This window comes from Salmo salar, chromosome ssa14, assembly GCF_905237065.1.
Source record: "Salmo salar chromosome ssa14, Ssal_v3.1, whole genome shotgun sequence".
NCBI classification, from domain to species: Eukaryota; Metazoa; Chordata; class Actinopteri; order Salmoniformes; family Salmonidae; genus Salmo; species Salmo salar.
Genome location: NC_059455.1, coordinates 68,720,777 through 68,735,873, shown reverse-complemented (window position 1 = coordinate 68,735,873; position 15,097 = coordinate 68,720,777). Strand labels below are relative to the sequence as shown.

Here is a 15,097-nt window from a genome sequence, read left to right as displayed (position 1 = left end):
GGATCTGTGTACCTCCCCGACCATTCACCGAATGTGAACACATTCAGGGCCATCTTATTGGTCCAGAAACAGATAGGTTGGACCAGAGCCAAAACACACGTGGGTAAAGCGGAGGTTTGAAAATGTGTCATTGGCTTTGATACTCTGATTGGTTAGAGACGAGCTTCTCCTCATCAAAAACATCTTCAATGATGGCTTCCTCAGACTAAAGTATGTAGCGAATGACAGAGCAGGGGTCTAACATACCACCTAGATACCAGGTGCTTGTTCAGGTGGATGCAATGGTAGAGAAAATTCAGATAGAAAATGCATCCTCCATCCATTGAAAATGACTGATTCTGTTAGTTTGACAGAAGTAGTGCCTAGTATAAACACAGAAGTTCATGCATGTAATTTATGTATAGCTATTTCTAAATCATAGTTATCGTCAACATTACCTGAACTGGGCCTCAGTGCCTGTGACCTCATCAAGGTGCTGCTGTAGCACTAGGAGTTCGGTAGCGTAGCGCTCCTCTGTCTCTTTGGCCTGCTGCTGGTAGTAGGCCCTAAGGTGGTCCACCTCCAGTCTGTGGCATTCCTCCAGCTGGGCCCGCTGTTGCTGGACGTCGGCCCTCAACTTCTGGACGTCCTCAGCAGTGTGGGAGGAGGGCGAGGCAGTGGTCAGCTCCCTCTGATCTGGGTAGAGAGAGATAGCCAGGCTAATGCTAACACTATGTAGACGGAAGGAGATGGGCTCTATCTTTCCCATTCATTTTGGTATTGAGGCTTGCAGACATTCCAAATGCAGATGGTATAGAATATGGGCACCACATAATTCAGCACCATTTTGGGGTGATTTTTGTTTAGACATACAATGTAGATCAAGATTTACCATCGAGGCCGTGTGTGGAAGTAATAGAGCTGTCGATAATCTTGCGCAGGCTGGCGATCTCCTCCTCACTGCTGCGCTTCAGATCATTGTACGCCAGCTGTATCACCTCAATCTAAGAATAACAAGTAGTTTGACAGCAGAGTTCGTTGGCGTTATCATTAAAGTCAATTAGCTAGAGTGCCTTCAGGAAGTATTCACACCCCTTGACTCCCCCCCCCCCCCCCAAAAAAAAAATCATAATTGAAATTGCCACTGGCCTATACACAATACCCCGTAACGTCAAAGTGGAATTATGTTTTTAGAATTTTTTACAAATTCATAAAAAATGAATAGCTGAAATGTTATGGCAAACCTAAATAAAGTCAGGAGTAAAATGTGCTTAACAAGTTGCATGGCCTCAGTCTGTGTTCAATAATAGTGTTAAATGATATGTGAATGTACCCCACACATACAATTATCTGTAAGGTCCCTGAATCAAGCAGTGAATTTAAAACAGATTCAACCGCAAAGACTGGGAGGTTTTCTGATGCCTTGCAAAGGGCACTATTGGAGGTAAAAAAATAAAAATAAACATTGAATATGCAAGTTATTAATTACACTTTGGATGGTGGATCAATGCACCCAGCCACTACAAAGATACAGGCGGAGTTTAAGGCAGGAGTTTAATGGTTATGATAGGAGAAAAATTAGGATAGATCAACATTGTACACTAAACAAAAATAAACATGTGAAGTGTTGGTCCCATGTTTCATGAGCTGAAATAAAATCCCCCAAATGTTCAATAAACACAAAAAGCTTATTTCGCACAAATTTGTTTACATCTCTGATAGTGAGCATTTCTCCTTTGCCAAGATAATCCATCCACCTGACAGGTGTGGCATATGAAGAAGCTGATTGAACAGCATGATCATTACACAGTTGCACCTTGTGATGGGGACAATAAAATGCCACAAAAAATGTGAGGTTTTGTCACAACAAAATGCCACAGATGTCTCAAGTTGACAGAGTGTGCAATTGGCATGCTGACTACTGTAATGTCCACCGGAGCTGTAGCTAGAGAATTAAATGTTAATTTCTCTACCATAAGCCACCTCCAACATTGTTTTAGAGAATTTGGCAGTACATCCAAGCGGACTCACAACCGCAGACCATGGGTAACCATGCCAGCCCAGGGACTCCACACCCAGCTTCTTTACCTACGAGATCGTCTGCAGACCAGCCACCAAGACAGCTGATGAAACTGTACGTTGCACAAAAGGATCTGTACACAATTCCTGGAAACTGAAAATGTCCCAGTTCTTCCATAGCCTGTATACGCAGACATGTCACCCATTGAGCATGTTTGGGATGCTCTGGATCAACGTGTACCACAGCGTGTTCCAGTTCCTGCCAATACCCAGCAACTTCGCACAGCCATTGAAGAGGAGTTGGACAACATTCCACAGGCCACAATCAACAACCTGATCAACTCTACGCAAAGCATACGGTGGTCACACCAGATACTGACATGTTTTCTGGTATCTGTGACCAACAGATGGATATCTGTATTCCCAATCATGTGAAATCCATAGATTAGGGCCAAATTAATTTATTTCAATTGACGTATTTCCTTATATTAACTGTAACTCAGTAAAATCTTAGAAATTGTTACGTTTCGTTTATATTTTTGTTCAGTGTAGAAGGAAGCTCGCACAGAATAAAAATATTCCAAAACATGCATTCTGTTTACTGCATAGAATTTTGTTTAAAAAAATGCTATGAACTTTTTGTCCTGAATAGAAGTGTTACATTTGGGGCAAATCCAATACATGACTGAATACCTCTCTCCATATTTTCAAGCATAGTGGTGGCTGAATTATGTTATGGGTATGCTTTATTAGTTAAGGACTGACGAGTTTTTCTGGATAAAAAAAGAAATGCACAGGCAAACCTGGTTCAGTCTGCTTTCCACCAGACACAGAGATTAATTCCCCTTTAAGCAGGACACAAGGCCATATCTACAGTGGAGTTGCTTACCAAAAAGACAGTGAATTTTACCCGTAGCGGCCTAGTTACAGTTTTGACTTAAATCTATTTCAAAAGCTATGGCAAGAGCTGAAAATCGTTGTCTAGCAATGATCAACAAACTATTTGACAGCTCTTGAAGAACTATGAAAAGATTGAATGGGCAAATGTTGCACAATCCTGGTGTGGAAAGCTCTTAGAGACTTACCCAGAACGACTCATAGCTGTAATCGCTATCAAAGCTGATTCTAACATGTATTGAATACTTATCTAATCAAGATAGTGTTTTTTGTTGTTGTTTTTTTTAAATACAAAATGGGGCCTCCCGAGTGGTACAGCGGTCAGATTCGGGTTCGATCCCGGGCTGTGTTACAGCCGGCCGCAGCCGGGAGACAAATGAGGCGGCGCACAATTGGCCCAGCATCATCCAGGTTAGGGGGAGGATTTGGCCGGCTGGGTTGTCATTGTCCCATCGCGCTCTAGCGACTCCTTGTGGCGGCCAGGCGCTTGCACGCTGACTTCGGCGGCCAGCTGTACAGTGTTTCCTATGACACATTGGTGTGGCTGGCTTCCGGGTTAAGCGGGCAGTGTGTCAATAAGCAGTGTGGCTTGGCGGGGGTCACGTTTCGGAGTACGCATGGCTGTCAACCTTCACCTCTCCTAAGTCCGTACGGGAGTGGCAGCGATGGGACAAGACTAAATACCAATTGGATATCACAAAATTGGGGAGAAAAAGGGATAGATATATACACGCACACGCACACACACACACACAGTTGAAGTCGGAAGTTTACATACACCTTAGCCCAATACATTTAAACTCAGTTTTCACAATTAATCCTAGTAAAACAAATCCCTGTTTTAGGTCAGTTAGGATCACCACTTTATTTTAAGAAAGTGAAATGTCAGAATAATAGTAGAGAGAATGATTTATTTCAGCTTTATTTCTTTCATCACATTCCCAGCGGGTCAGAAGTTTACATACACTCAATTAGTATTTGGTAGCATTGCCTTTAAATTGTTTAACTTTGGTCAAATGTTTCGGTCAGGTTTCTAGGCCTTCTTGCGCGCACATGCTTTTTCAGTTCTGCCCACAAATTTTCTATAGGATTGAGGTCAGGGCTTTGTGATGGCCACTCCAATACCTTGACTTTGTTGTCCTTAAGCCATTTTGCCACAACTTTGGAAGTATGCGTCGGGTCATTGTCCATTTGGAAGACCCATTTGCGACCACGCTTCAACTTCCTGACTGATGTCTTGAGTTGTTGCTTCAATATATCCACATAATTTTACTTCCTCGTGATGCCATCTATTTTGTGAAGTGCACCAGTCCCTCCTGCAGCAAAGCACCCCCACAACATGATGCTGCCACCACCGTGCTTCACGGTTGGGATGGTGTTCTTCGGCTTGCAAGCCTCCCCCCTTTTTCCTCCAAACATAACGATGGTCAATATGGCCAAATAGTTCTATTTTTGTTTCATCAGACCATAGGACATTTCTCCAAAAGGTAAAATCTTTGTCCCCATTGGCAGTTGTAAACCGTAGTCTGGCTTTTTGATGGCAGTTTTGGAGCAGTGGCTTCTTCCTTACTGAGCAGCCTTTCAGGTTATGTTGATATAGGACTCGTTTTACTGTGGATATAGATACTTTTGTACCCGTTTCCTCCAGCATCTTCACAAGGTCCTTTGCTGTTGTTCTGGGACTGATTTGCACTTTTTGCAATAAAGTACGTTTATCTATAGGAGACAGAACGCGTCTCCTTCCTGAGCGGTATGACGGCTGCGTGGTCCCATAGTGTTTATACTGCGTGCTATTGTTTGTACAGATGAACGTGGTACCTTCAGGCATTTGGAAATTGCGCCCAAGGATGAAGCAGACTTGTGGAGGTCTGCAAACATTTTTTTTCCTAAGGTCTTGGCTGTTTTCCTTTGATTTTCCCATGATGTCAAGCAAAGAGGCACTGAGTTTAAAGTTAGGCCTTGAAATACATCCACAGGTACACCTCCAATTGACTCAAATTATGTCAATTAGCCTATCAGAAGCTTCCAAAGCCATGACATAATTTTCTGTAATGTTCCAAGCTGTTTAAAGGCAAAGTCAACGTAGTGTATGTAAACTTCTGACCCACTGGAATTGTGATACAGTGAATTATAAGTGAAATAATCTGTCTGTAAACAATTGTTGGAAAAATTACTTGTGTCATGCACAAAGTAGATGTCCTAACCGACTTGCCAAAACTATATAATTTGTTAACAAGAAATTTGTTGAGTGGTTGAAAAACGAGTTTTAATGACTCCAACCTAAGTGTATGTAAACTTCTGACTTCAACTGTGTGTGTGTGTGTGTAATATATATAAATACATGTTTGAATTTCTTCCAATTTGACATGTGTTTTGTGTTGATCACTGACAATAAAGCTATGTTAATCCCACCTTGTAACCCAACAAAAGGGGTGTGAATACTTTTAAGGCACTATCATTCGTCATATCATTATTAACTAGCACATTTAGAAGTTAAAAAGCTAAGTGCTAGTGTCCTAGCAATTACTGTACAATAATCAAATCATTGTCGCTTTCATTCCAGTCATAACACTGTGATTACATGTCAAACCCTAACAAGAGATTGGTGTTGTAACGTCTAAACACAACCAATCAATGACGTTTCATGTTTTTTCCCACCAATGCATAAACTGAGCCTAAACCCCACAAAAAAGTAACTAAAATGAACAGTTTTACACACACCGTATTGCCATCTGCCTTCAGTAAGGACTGGAGCTGAAGTAGACGACCATGTTCCTGCTCAATCCTCTCCTTCACCTGCTGAAGGTCTCTACACATTTCTATTGAGCGAGACAGAAGAAATGCCCATTACAAATATGTCCTCATGCAGCTCGTCTCAGGTATGTATTTGTATCTTAATTACTATAAGATATTTCCTTTATCATTCATGTAGCTATATTTGATATGTGTATGCAAATGTAAACTGGGGGAAAATAAAATTACAAATGAGTATATATTGTATCATGCCACAGTCAAGATCGTTCTGCGACTTATTTATTTATACTTTTCCGTTAGTCAGCGACTCATCTCATAGGCTGCGTGTTTATGCAGTATTGTTATCATTCGGGTAGACATCACAACCAATAAAGCACCCTTTGCATCATGTAAAACAGCACTGGGATCCCTGGTTTCTTCCTTTTCAAACGAATGAATCTTCCAGTCCTCGACATCAGTGGGGTGGAGATACTCCAAGAATTCCTCTCCGAAAAGTTTCGCAAAGGACTGTAAAGAGAACAGCAAAATAGCTCTCAAACATATCGATGTCTCAGTAAATAATTGATGCACTCGTGTGGTAATAATCAATGTCCAAACCTGAAATAACATTCTCAGAAATCAAAGGTTAAAAATAATTGACAATGCAAAGGAACACTAATCAATACTTGGTTTATTAGGTTTGCTGTGTGTGTCCTATCCTTGTGGGGACATAAAATTACCAAAAGTCCCCATAAGGATAGTAAAACGAGAAAAATACTCTGCTGTGCGGACATTTCCCACGTCCCCATCAGGACAAAGGCTATTTTAAGATTAGGTTTACAATTACAGTTCGGGTTAGAATTAGCGTTAGGGTAAGGGATTAGGGGTTTAGGAGTTAGGTTAACACGTTAGGGAAAATTATTTTATGGAAATTAGGTCCCCACAAGGATAGAAGAACATAACACGTGTGTGTGTGTGTGTGTGTGTAATTAATGTTAACTACCAGGATGAGCTGCTTGCATTCTTCAGACACAACTTGCACCACATTCTGGTACTTGGAGCTTTTGGGCTCATCTGTGAAGTCTGAGAAAAACAACAAAAGCATACAGTATTATTGTCTTATATTGAGCATAAACAGTACACCATCATTCAATTACTAAAATAAGATGAAAGCAAAAGTGACTGAATAACTTGTGAGTCAGTGTCCTGTTTTCTATCTACAGTTTGTAGCATGGTTGAAATCATGAATGACAGATCAAAAACAACTTCAATGGCCCGTCTAGCTCCATAACCCCAGATACACACACACACACACACACACACATGAAAAATGCATGTGCGCACACACAGTGTAACACACACGCCCGCACCCCTTGGTTCTTTGAGGCGGCCCAGCTCAAGTATGCAGGCACGGGCGTCTGCCTGCTCCCGGAGCAGCTCCAGCTGCGCAGCGTGCATCTGAGACAGGCTGATCCGCTGGGCCTCCAGCTGCAGCCTGCACTCCACCTTCACAAATAGACAGAGTGGAGAGAGCATACAATTAGATACACCTGAACGTATATACTCCCTCAGTCTACCTACTGTGGCACAATATAGATTGTTTCAGGAGTAGGAGACAAAAATTCCCCAGGATAGAATGTACTTGTTGCAACTTACACATGATGAATTTAAGGTATTCTTAGCAATATGACGTTATAGAGGTAACAAGATTGTCAACCAATATTGGCCCCTCCAAATGTAGGCATGCCTGTTGTTGTTGATATCTGTAAGCAGGAAGTCGGCCCGCTGTGTATGATGCCATATTGCTGAGTGCACCTTGTGACGACCATCCCACTCTGTCTGACAAATTCTTTCCCTTTGCGCTTGTTTTCCTTAATAGGATGTCGGTGGCCTAGCTGGGAGGGTCGTCAGGGAAATGGGACACACCTGGGCTCGGGTGTGTCCCGGGATAAATACACCTCTTCCCCATTTATTGAGGAGACTCTCTCCATGCAGACACAATGATAGAGTTTGGTTGTGGCATTTTTGTGGCCATTTTGTTAAGCACCTTTTAACACCCCTCATTATCACATTTATGCACGCAAACACTCACTTACACACACCATTGTTAATTGTATTTAGTTTACTTCAGTTAATAAATATTTTTTGTTATTCTTTATCTCCACGTTGTCTCCTTTTTGTTGCGAACTACGAGCCGGTTCGTGACAACCTTTAAACAAAGATTCCAAATGGTGTATCCACAATATATAATGGACAGTCCATCCAGCACCTTGTTTGAATGAGAATGCCTGTTTCCCTGATTCAGATTTTATAAGTGAGACAGGGGGGAGCACCTGGGCTTTAGCACAACAAATGAGGGGCCAGCTATTATCCATTCTTCAGCCAACAATACAATGGGGAGCTGGGAAGGGTTTTCGCCCGTCCGTGGATGGTTGTGTAAATGCAGATGTGTTGCAGCTACACTCGCATGAAATTGTGATTTTCTTTTATTTTGATGACAGTGCATTTTGCTGTGCACAGTGCGTTTTTGTGTTAATTGGTAACACTGTTGTTTTCATAATGCTTTGTCAGACAGCAATTGATACAACCCATTTAAACACTTATACTGTAAATATTACAGTAGGACATCAAATTGATCAAATTGATGTCAAGCAAATGCCTGGTAGCCTAATGCATGTAGCTATGTAGAATATGACCCTGTTCTTTAGCAAATACTGCTATGAAACAGAGGTTGAATATTATTAGCACAGTCTGGGCAGTACAACACTTGCTGACACAATAACAACCAAGCATATGACTCTTGAAAATATAAATCGGTGACAAAAGAAAAGCTTTGCCTTTCATCACAGTCTTACTACTGGGTGCCCATAGTTTCTCTATGAAGCTTTGCCACCTATTGATTGACCTTCCCAACCCAGTGTACTACTCTCTGATGGATCAAAGGCAGCCACTCAGGCCAGAGCTAAAAGCACAGGCGGATGTGAGCTCAGGTGACATTTACATGCTCTGTGGTCTCGTTGTCCCTGTCGTCCTCCTCTCGCTTCGCTACATGGTCCGCCCGACACTCCATCCCATCTACTCTCTTCCCCTGAAAAGAAGAGAAAAGGTAACCATTGTAACAAGAGTTTAAACATGTGAATATAAAACACATGTTAACAGTGTTGATGAGGTCTGGCAACAACGCGTATGGCATAAAACACAATGAAGCGCTTACTGAGAAGGCCACACTGTAAACATTAAGGCAGCTTCGGAAGAATTTCACAACACCTTTTATTAGCAATTCATTAATAGCAATGAATACTATGTCATCTCAAATATGGAGGTGTACTTCACTTGCACACAGTACTGATACCAAGAACAAGCGGCAATAGCACCATTAAGTTGTTTTTATAAAGTCATTTATAAATATTGATGTAAATGTTGCTTATGAAGATGCTCATGAAGATGCTACTGTGTGTAGTCTATTAAGGGGTCCTTCCCAGTAAGAGAAACTGAACATAATGTGGTGCACTGATGCAAGATGAGGGACAAATGCTGTGCATCTTTGACAATGCTCTACTGAGGTGAAGCCTTGGACATGTATAATACAGGTGAGACACATATGAGTGGCAGTGACATAAAATGACTTCTCACCTTCGAGCACTTACTCCCTGCAGGACGGAAAGAAACTACAATGTATACATTTCTATACATAAAAGCAAAGAAGTTCTTCAGCGAGAGAAAGATATTCATGAAAGATAACGACGTACGCTTCATGTCTTTTCATGGCTCTTTTTAATCTTTGAAGAGCCTAGTTGTCACGGAATATAATTCTTACATAACAGCTTGAGTAAAGCTCGGTGATTTCAGCGTAATAATTTAAACGATCTGAAAATGTTACGTGGAGTGTCAATACTCTGTGTGTTTATGCAACAGGCTCTCTGTGCATTGAACCAATTGACGCTCCCCCTTCAGCTTCTCCTGCTTTACAATGAGTGGTATGTGTGGCCTGACAACCATAGACAAAATATTGAGCCTCTTTTTACCAAAGGGTGTACTTATGTTATTCACTGCCTATGAGAGCCAGCATCTGTCAGGTGCTTTGTAATCAAGCCTATCAATCACTAGAGTCACAGGCTGAACAAAGAAAAAAAAAACATCAGTGCTAGAACAGGCAAACCTCACCTCAGCCAGGTTTTTAAATAAGCCTTCGGTTCAGTCTATGCAGCGTATGAATACAGATACCATTCACCAGCATCAAGTAATGATCAACAATTATAAGATTTAACAAGGGACTAATGATACATCATTACGTAGTACTGGTTGTGGACGTGATCAACTGTTTACCTGGTTATTTCAACAATAGTCAATTATGTATTGAGCATTAACATAAGACGAATGAAAACGCTCTATAAAACATTAACAGTTCAATCGAAAGATTGTTTCATCAGACTTATGAAAAGGCAGGGATTGCGAGAGAGACATAAAAAGACAAAAGGCAAGGCACTTATCGTTTCGGTAGTGAGGGCCATTCCAGCTAAGAGGACTGCAGCAGCAGCTGCTGCGTGTGAATGCCTACCTGCTTCCCAATGTCGTCTCGCTCTCCGTGGTACCCGACGCTGGAGTCCTCCTCCCTGGTCCTCTGCTGTGAGCTCGACGGAACCTGGCTCTCCATCTGAGCCCGCAACTCCCGCTCTGCTGCAGCAGTAGAAGCTCCAGCTTTGTTTTTCTCCACCACTTCCTCCTCTCTCTTCTCTTTTGACTGGGCAGAGCTCTGGCGTTTCTTCTTGCCTCGCCGCTGCTGTGTCTTGCGCCTGTCTGACCCAGAGGCTGAAGGCTCTACAGCAGAGCTATGCTCAACAGGTCCCTCCCCCACAGTCGAGACCTGAGATGGGGCTGCAGACGGAGCGAGTGTTTGGCTCTGGTGCCGAGCCTCCGGGGTGTGTCGGAGGCGATATCGCTCTATTTCGGCAGCCTGTAAGGAGGAGCGGAGTACCTCTACCTCCCCTTGGAGAGATTCGATCTGGAGATGATGATCCTTGATGGAGCAAGCTTGGGCTGCAGACTGAACAGGCTGCTCTCTCTGTTGGAGATGTGCTTGGCTCTGAGCAGCTCTCCCTCCCTCCTCTCTCTGCAGTTCCATCACTCCCTTTCTCTCCTTCAGAGTCTCCCGCTCTCTTTCGAGCTCTTCCTCAAGGTTTTCGTTTCGGGCGATGACCTCTTTGTTTTCTCTCTTGACCTGACTGAGCTCTCCTTCCAGCTCATCCAATTCGCCTTCTGTAACAGTCAGCTGCTCGGTAACTTCAGACAGCCTCACAGCCAGTTCCTCCTTTTCTGTCAGAGATACCTTCAGCTTCTCCATCAGCTCAGTAGTGTCTTTCTCTATCGGAGCACCGCCGTTGTCCTCCATTTGGCTATTTTCCTTGATCTCCCTCAGCTCCTGAATCTGCGACTGGAGGCTGGCAAGTTGTGACTCAAACACAAGTGTCCCCTTGAGAATCCTCTCCTCCAACTGCGCCTTTACCTCAACAAGGCACGTATACTCCTCCTTGAGCTCCTGATAGTTCACCTCAAAGTTCTTTTCGGCAAAAGAGAATGTGTTCCTTTGCTTTTCAATCTCCTCTTGCAACTCTACCACCTGTCGCTGCTTTTGTTCATTTTCTATGGTGAGGGATTTACATTTTTTCGTCTTGGACTCCACTTCCTCTTTCATGGCGTTGTTGGTTTCCATCAAAATCCTATTTTCTGACTCCTGCCCCCTCCATTTGTTGTCCCAGCTCTTTTCTCTCTCCTTGGACTCATTTTCTAGCAACTCATTCTTTTTCAACAGCATTTGGATTTCCCTTTCCATTCTGACACTTTCTTCTCCACCCTTTCTCAGTTCCTCAACCTCCAACTGAAGTTCCTTGAGTTGCGCCACCAGCTCTTCGGCTTTTGAGCTGTGCAGTGCCATCTTTAGGTCGTCTTTCAGTGCAACAATTTGGTGTAACAGCTCGTCCCGGTTGACCTCGTAACCGTTCCGCAGTTCCTCCAGGGCTCGGCTGTGCCGAATGGATGCCTCGTTGAGAAGGTTCTCAGCATTGAGATGGCTTTCCCTCTGTAGGTCCTCCCGAAGGAGAATGAGCTCCTCCTCGTGGCTGAAGAGGAGCTGTGTCCTCAGCCTCTCCAGTTCCGACTCCTGTGACTCTGCCATGCGGTCCAGCACCGCGTCCTTTTCACGCTCCATCATCTCCAGTTTGATCTTGTAGTTGGTTGTCTCTGACTCGTGCTTGGCCTCAATCTCTTCTGCAGACTCTGCAGCAGCGGCTAGCTGGGCCTTCAGGTCATTGATGGTTTCCTGGAAGCGCTGCAGCTCACCCCGACAACGCTCATGGACAGCAAAGTTCTGGGAGGCCTGCTCCATTTTGGCATGGGCTGAGCGGAGGTCCTGGAGCAGGTTAGTCACCTGACCCTGGAGGTTGAGCTTCTCCTGCGCCACCTGGGTCAGCTCCTGTCTGGCCTTCTCATGAAGAGCCTGGGCCTCTTGGAGCCTCTGCTGAAGCTCTGCGATCTTGCCCTTAAGCCCGATCCCCACTTCGGGACTGGGGCTGGGCGCGGGTTGCTGAGCTCTTAGAAGTGCTAGATCTTCGCGATGCTGCTCCGTGACCCGCTCCAGGGCCGCAGAGTGCTGCAAGCGAAGTTCCAGCTTCATCTGGACGATCTGCTCACCGTACATCTCATCTAGCTCTGCCCGAAGATGCTCCAGCCTGCGGGCTGAGTCCTCCTCCATTCTCTGGAGGGTGTCGCTCTCTGACAGGCTCCCCTGATGGAATCGCTTCTGAAGATCTTCCACAGTGCCCATTAGCTGCTGGATTTCACTGGAGGACATCCGCTCCTTCTGCCTAGAGGCTGAGAGTTCGCACCTGCACGACTCCAACTCACCCTTACTGCTCTCCAGCTCAACCCTACAGCTATCCAGCTCACCCTTACTGCTCTCCAATTCAACCCTACAGCTACCCAACTCACACTTACTGCCCTCCAGCTCAACCCTACAGCTATCCAACTCACTCTTAGTGCTCTCTAAGTCCCTCTTACAGTTATCCAAGTCACTCTTACAGCTCTCCAGCTCTTGAGCCTTTGAGGAAATTTGCTGGTTGAGGCCGTTTAAGCATTTCTCAGAGGCCGTCAACTCACCCTTTAGCTGGTGGAGGGAGAAGTCATGTTCTGACATGACTCTCTCTTGCTCAGCAATCAGCAGTTCTTTCTCGTTCATCTTCTGTGCAAAAGTCTCCTCAGTCATCCTTCCCACCTGTGTAAGCTCCACCTTGAGCATTGTCAGTGTACGCTCATGTTCTGTTATTATTGCAGTTTGTTCCGAAATCAGCAGGTCTTTCTCATGTAACCTTTGTGCAAATGATTCTTCTGTTCTTCTTCCCACCTGTAAGGGAAAAGTAAGAATTAGACATATAGGTAAAATGTCAAATATAATTAAAGTCTCATACTAAAACGGTTTAAATAAAACTTCTACAAAACAGCCCTTGAACAAAATTATGTTTTTGTAAGGTAAGGTAATAAGCTAATAATAGCAAGAAATGTAATCAGATTTCAAAATGCACCCTGTAATCAACCACGTATAAAAGAGATCCATTGAATAGATTAATACATGTCATACAAGCAGACGTTTTCACCTGAATGACAGGCATTGACTAACACCAACTACGCAGACGCCTCACCATCTCAGCCTCGTTGAGCCGGTGCTGGAGCTGGCTGACATGCAGCAGCTGCTCCTTGCTCATCATTTGGTGCCCTCTGACCTGGCCATCCATCTCCTCCAGCTGCTGCTGGTATTGGACGAGCTGCTGCTTGGCCTGCAGGAGGTCCTGTGCTGTGCTGCTGTGGCTGGTGTTCCTCAGTGTCTCGCCTGCCTGCAGCTGTCAATCGAACCAGAGGGTGTTCATGTTCCCGTGGAAATTGGGGAAAACAACATCACCACCACATCTGTTGTATAATTATTAGAAGGGTAATAAAATCCATAAAATTTTGATAGAGCAGGGAAAAGCTTGAGACAGAATAAGATTGCATAGGACTAGCACAGGTATGTCTAACCTGGAGTTGCAAAATTCTAGTAACTTTCCCCAAATTCCCCGGTTTTCCAGAAATCCCAGTTGGAGGATTCACAGAATTCTGCTTTTCCCCAACTGTTTACAGGAATATCCCAACAAGGTTCACTGGAAAACCTGGGAAAGATACCGACATTTTGCAAACGCCCGATGGGACTCCCAATCACAGCCGGTTGTGATACAGCCGGGAATCGAACCTGGGGCTGTAGTGGCGCCTCTAGCACTGAGTTGCAGTGCCTTAGACTGCTACGTCACTCGGGAGCCCCTTCATTAGGAATGCTTTTCTAACAGTCTTGAAAGAGTTCCCACATATGCTGAGCACTTGTTGGCTGCTTTTCCTTCACTCTGCGGTCCAACTTATCCCAAACCATCTCAATTGGGTTGCGGTTGGGTGATTGTGGAGGCCAGGTCATCTGATGCAGCACACCACCACTCTCCTTCTTGGTTGAATAGCCCTTACATAGCCTGGAGGTGTGTTTTAGGTCATTGTCCTGTTGAAAAATAAATGATAGTCCCACTAAGAGCAAACCAGATGAGATGGCGTATCGCTGCAGAATGCTGTGGTAGCCATGCTGGTTAAGTGTGCCTTGAACTCTAAATAAATCACTGACAGTGTCACCAGCAAAGCACCCCCACAACTCCTCCGTGCGTCACGGTGGGAACCACACATGCGGAGATCATCCGTTCACCTACTCTGCATCTCACAAAGACACGGGTTGGAACCAAAAATCTCAAATTTGGACTCATCAGACCAAAGGACAGATTTCCACCGGTCTAATGTTCATTGCTTGTGTTTCTTGGTCCAAGAAAGTCTATTCTTATTGGTGTCCTTTAGTAGTGGTTTCTTTGCAGCAATTTCGCCATGATGGCCTGATTCACGCAGTCTCCTCTGAACAGTTGATGTTGAGATGTGCGTTACTTGAACCCATTTATTTGGGCTGCAATCTGAGGTACAGTTAACTCTAATGAAAGTATACTCTGCAGCAGAGATAACTCTGGGTCTTCCTGTCCTGCGGCGGTCCTCATGAGAACCAGTTTCATCATAGCGTTTGATGATTTTTGCTTCCTGCAAGCACTTTAACCTGTTAGGGCTAGGGGGCAGTATTGACACGGCTGGATAAAAAACATACCCGATTTAATCTGGTTACCACTCCTACCCAGTAACTAGAATATGCATATACTTATTACATATGGATAGAAAACACCCTAAAGTTTCTAAAACTGTTTGAATGGTGTCTGTGAGTATAACAGAACTCATTTGGCAGGTCAAAACCTGAGAGATTCCTTTACAGGAAGTGGACTGTCTGACCATTTCTTGAACTTCTTTTCCATCTCTATCTTTTACTAAGGATCTCTGCTCTAACGTGACACTTCCTACGTCGTCCATAGGC

General features: G+C 44.1%; 1 protein-coding gene across 7 annotated transcripts in view; it reads right to left on the bottom strand.

Annotated features, from left to right (window-relative positions):
* Positions 1–15,097, bottom strand: part of LOC106569851 (A-kinase anchor protein 9) — a 157,416-nt gene that overhangs the window by 98,330 nt on the left and 43,989 nt on the right. For all 7 annotated transcript variants that reach the window (XM_045694733.1, XM_045694734.1, XM_045694738.1 and 4 more), the window contains 9 exons: positions 13,320–13,517; positions 10,187–13,024; positions 8,630–8,716; positions 6,999–7,134; positions 6,632–6,711; positions 6,027–6,156; positions 5,617–5,714; positions 872–983; positions 438–675 (listed from right to left, as the gene is read on the bottom strand). In XM_045694733.1, coding sequence (XP_045550689.1) covers positions 438–675; positions 872–983; positions 5,617–5,714; positions 6,027–6,156; positions 6,632–6,711; positions 6,999–7,134; positions 8,630–8,716; positions 10,187–13,024; positions 13,320–13,517 — 3,917 coding nt within the window. The remainder of the gene's footprint in view (positions 1–437; positions 676–871; positions 984–5,616; positions 5,715–6,026; positions 6,157–6,631; positions 6,712–6,998; positions 7,135–8,629; positions 8,717–10,186; positions 13,025–13,319; positions 13,518–15,097) is intronic.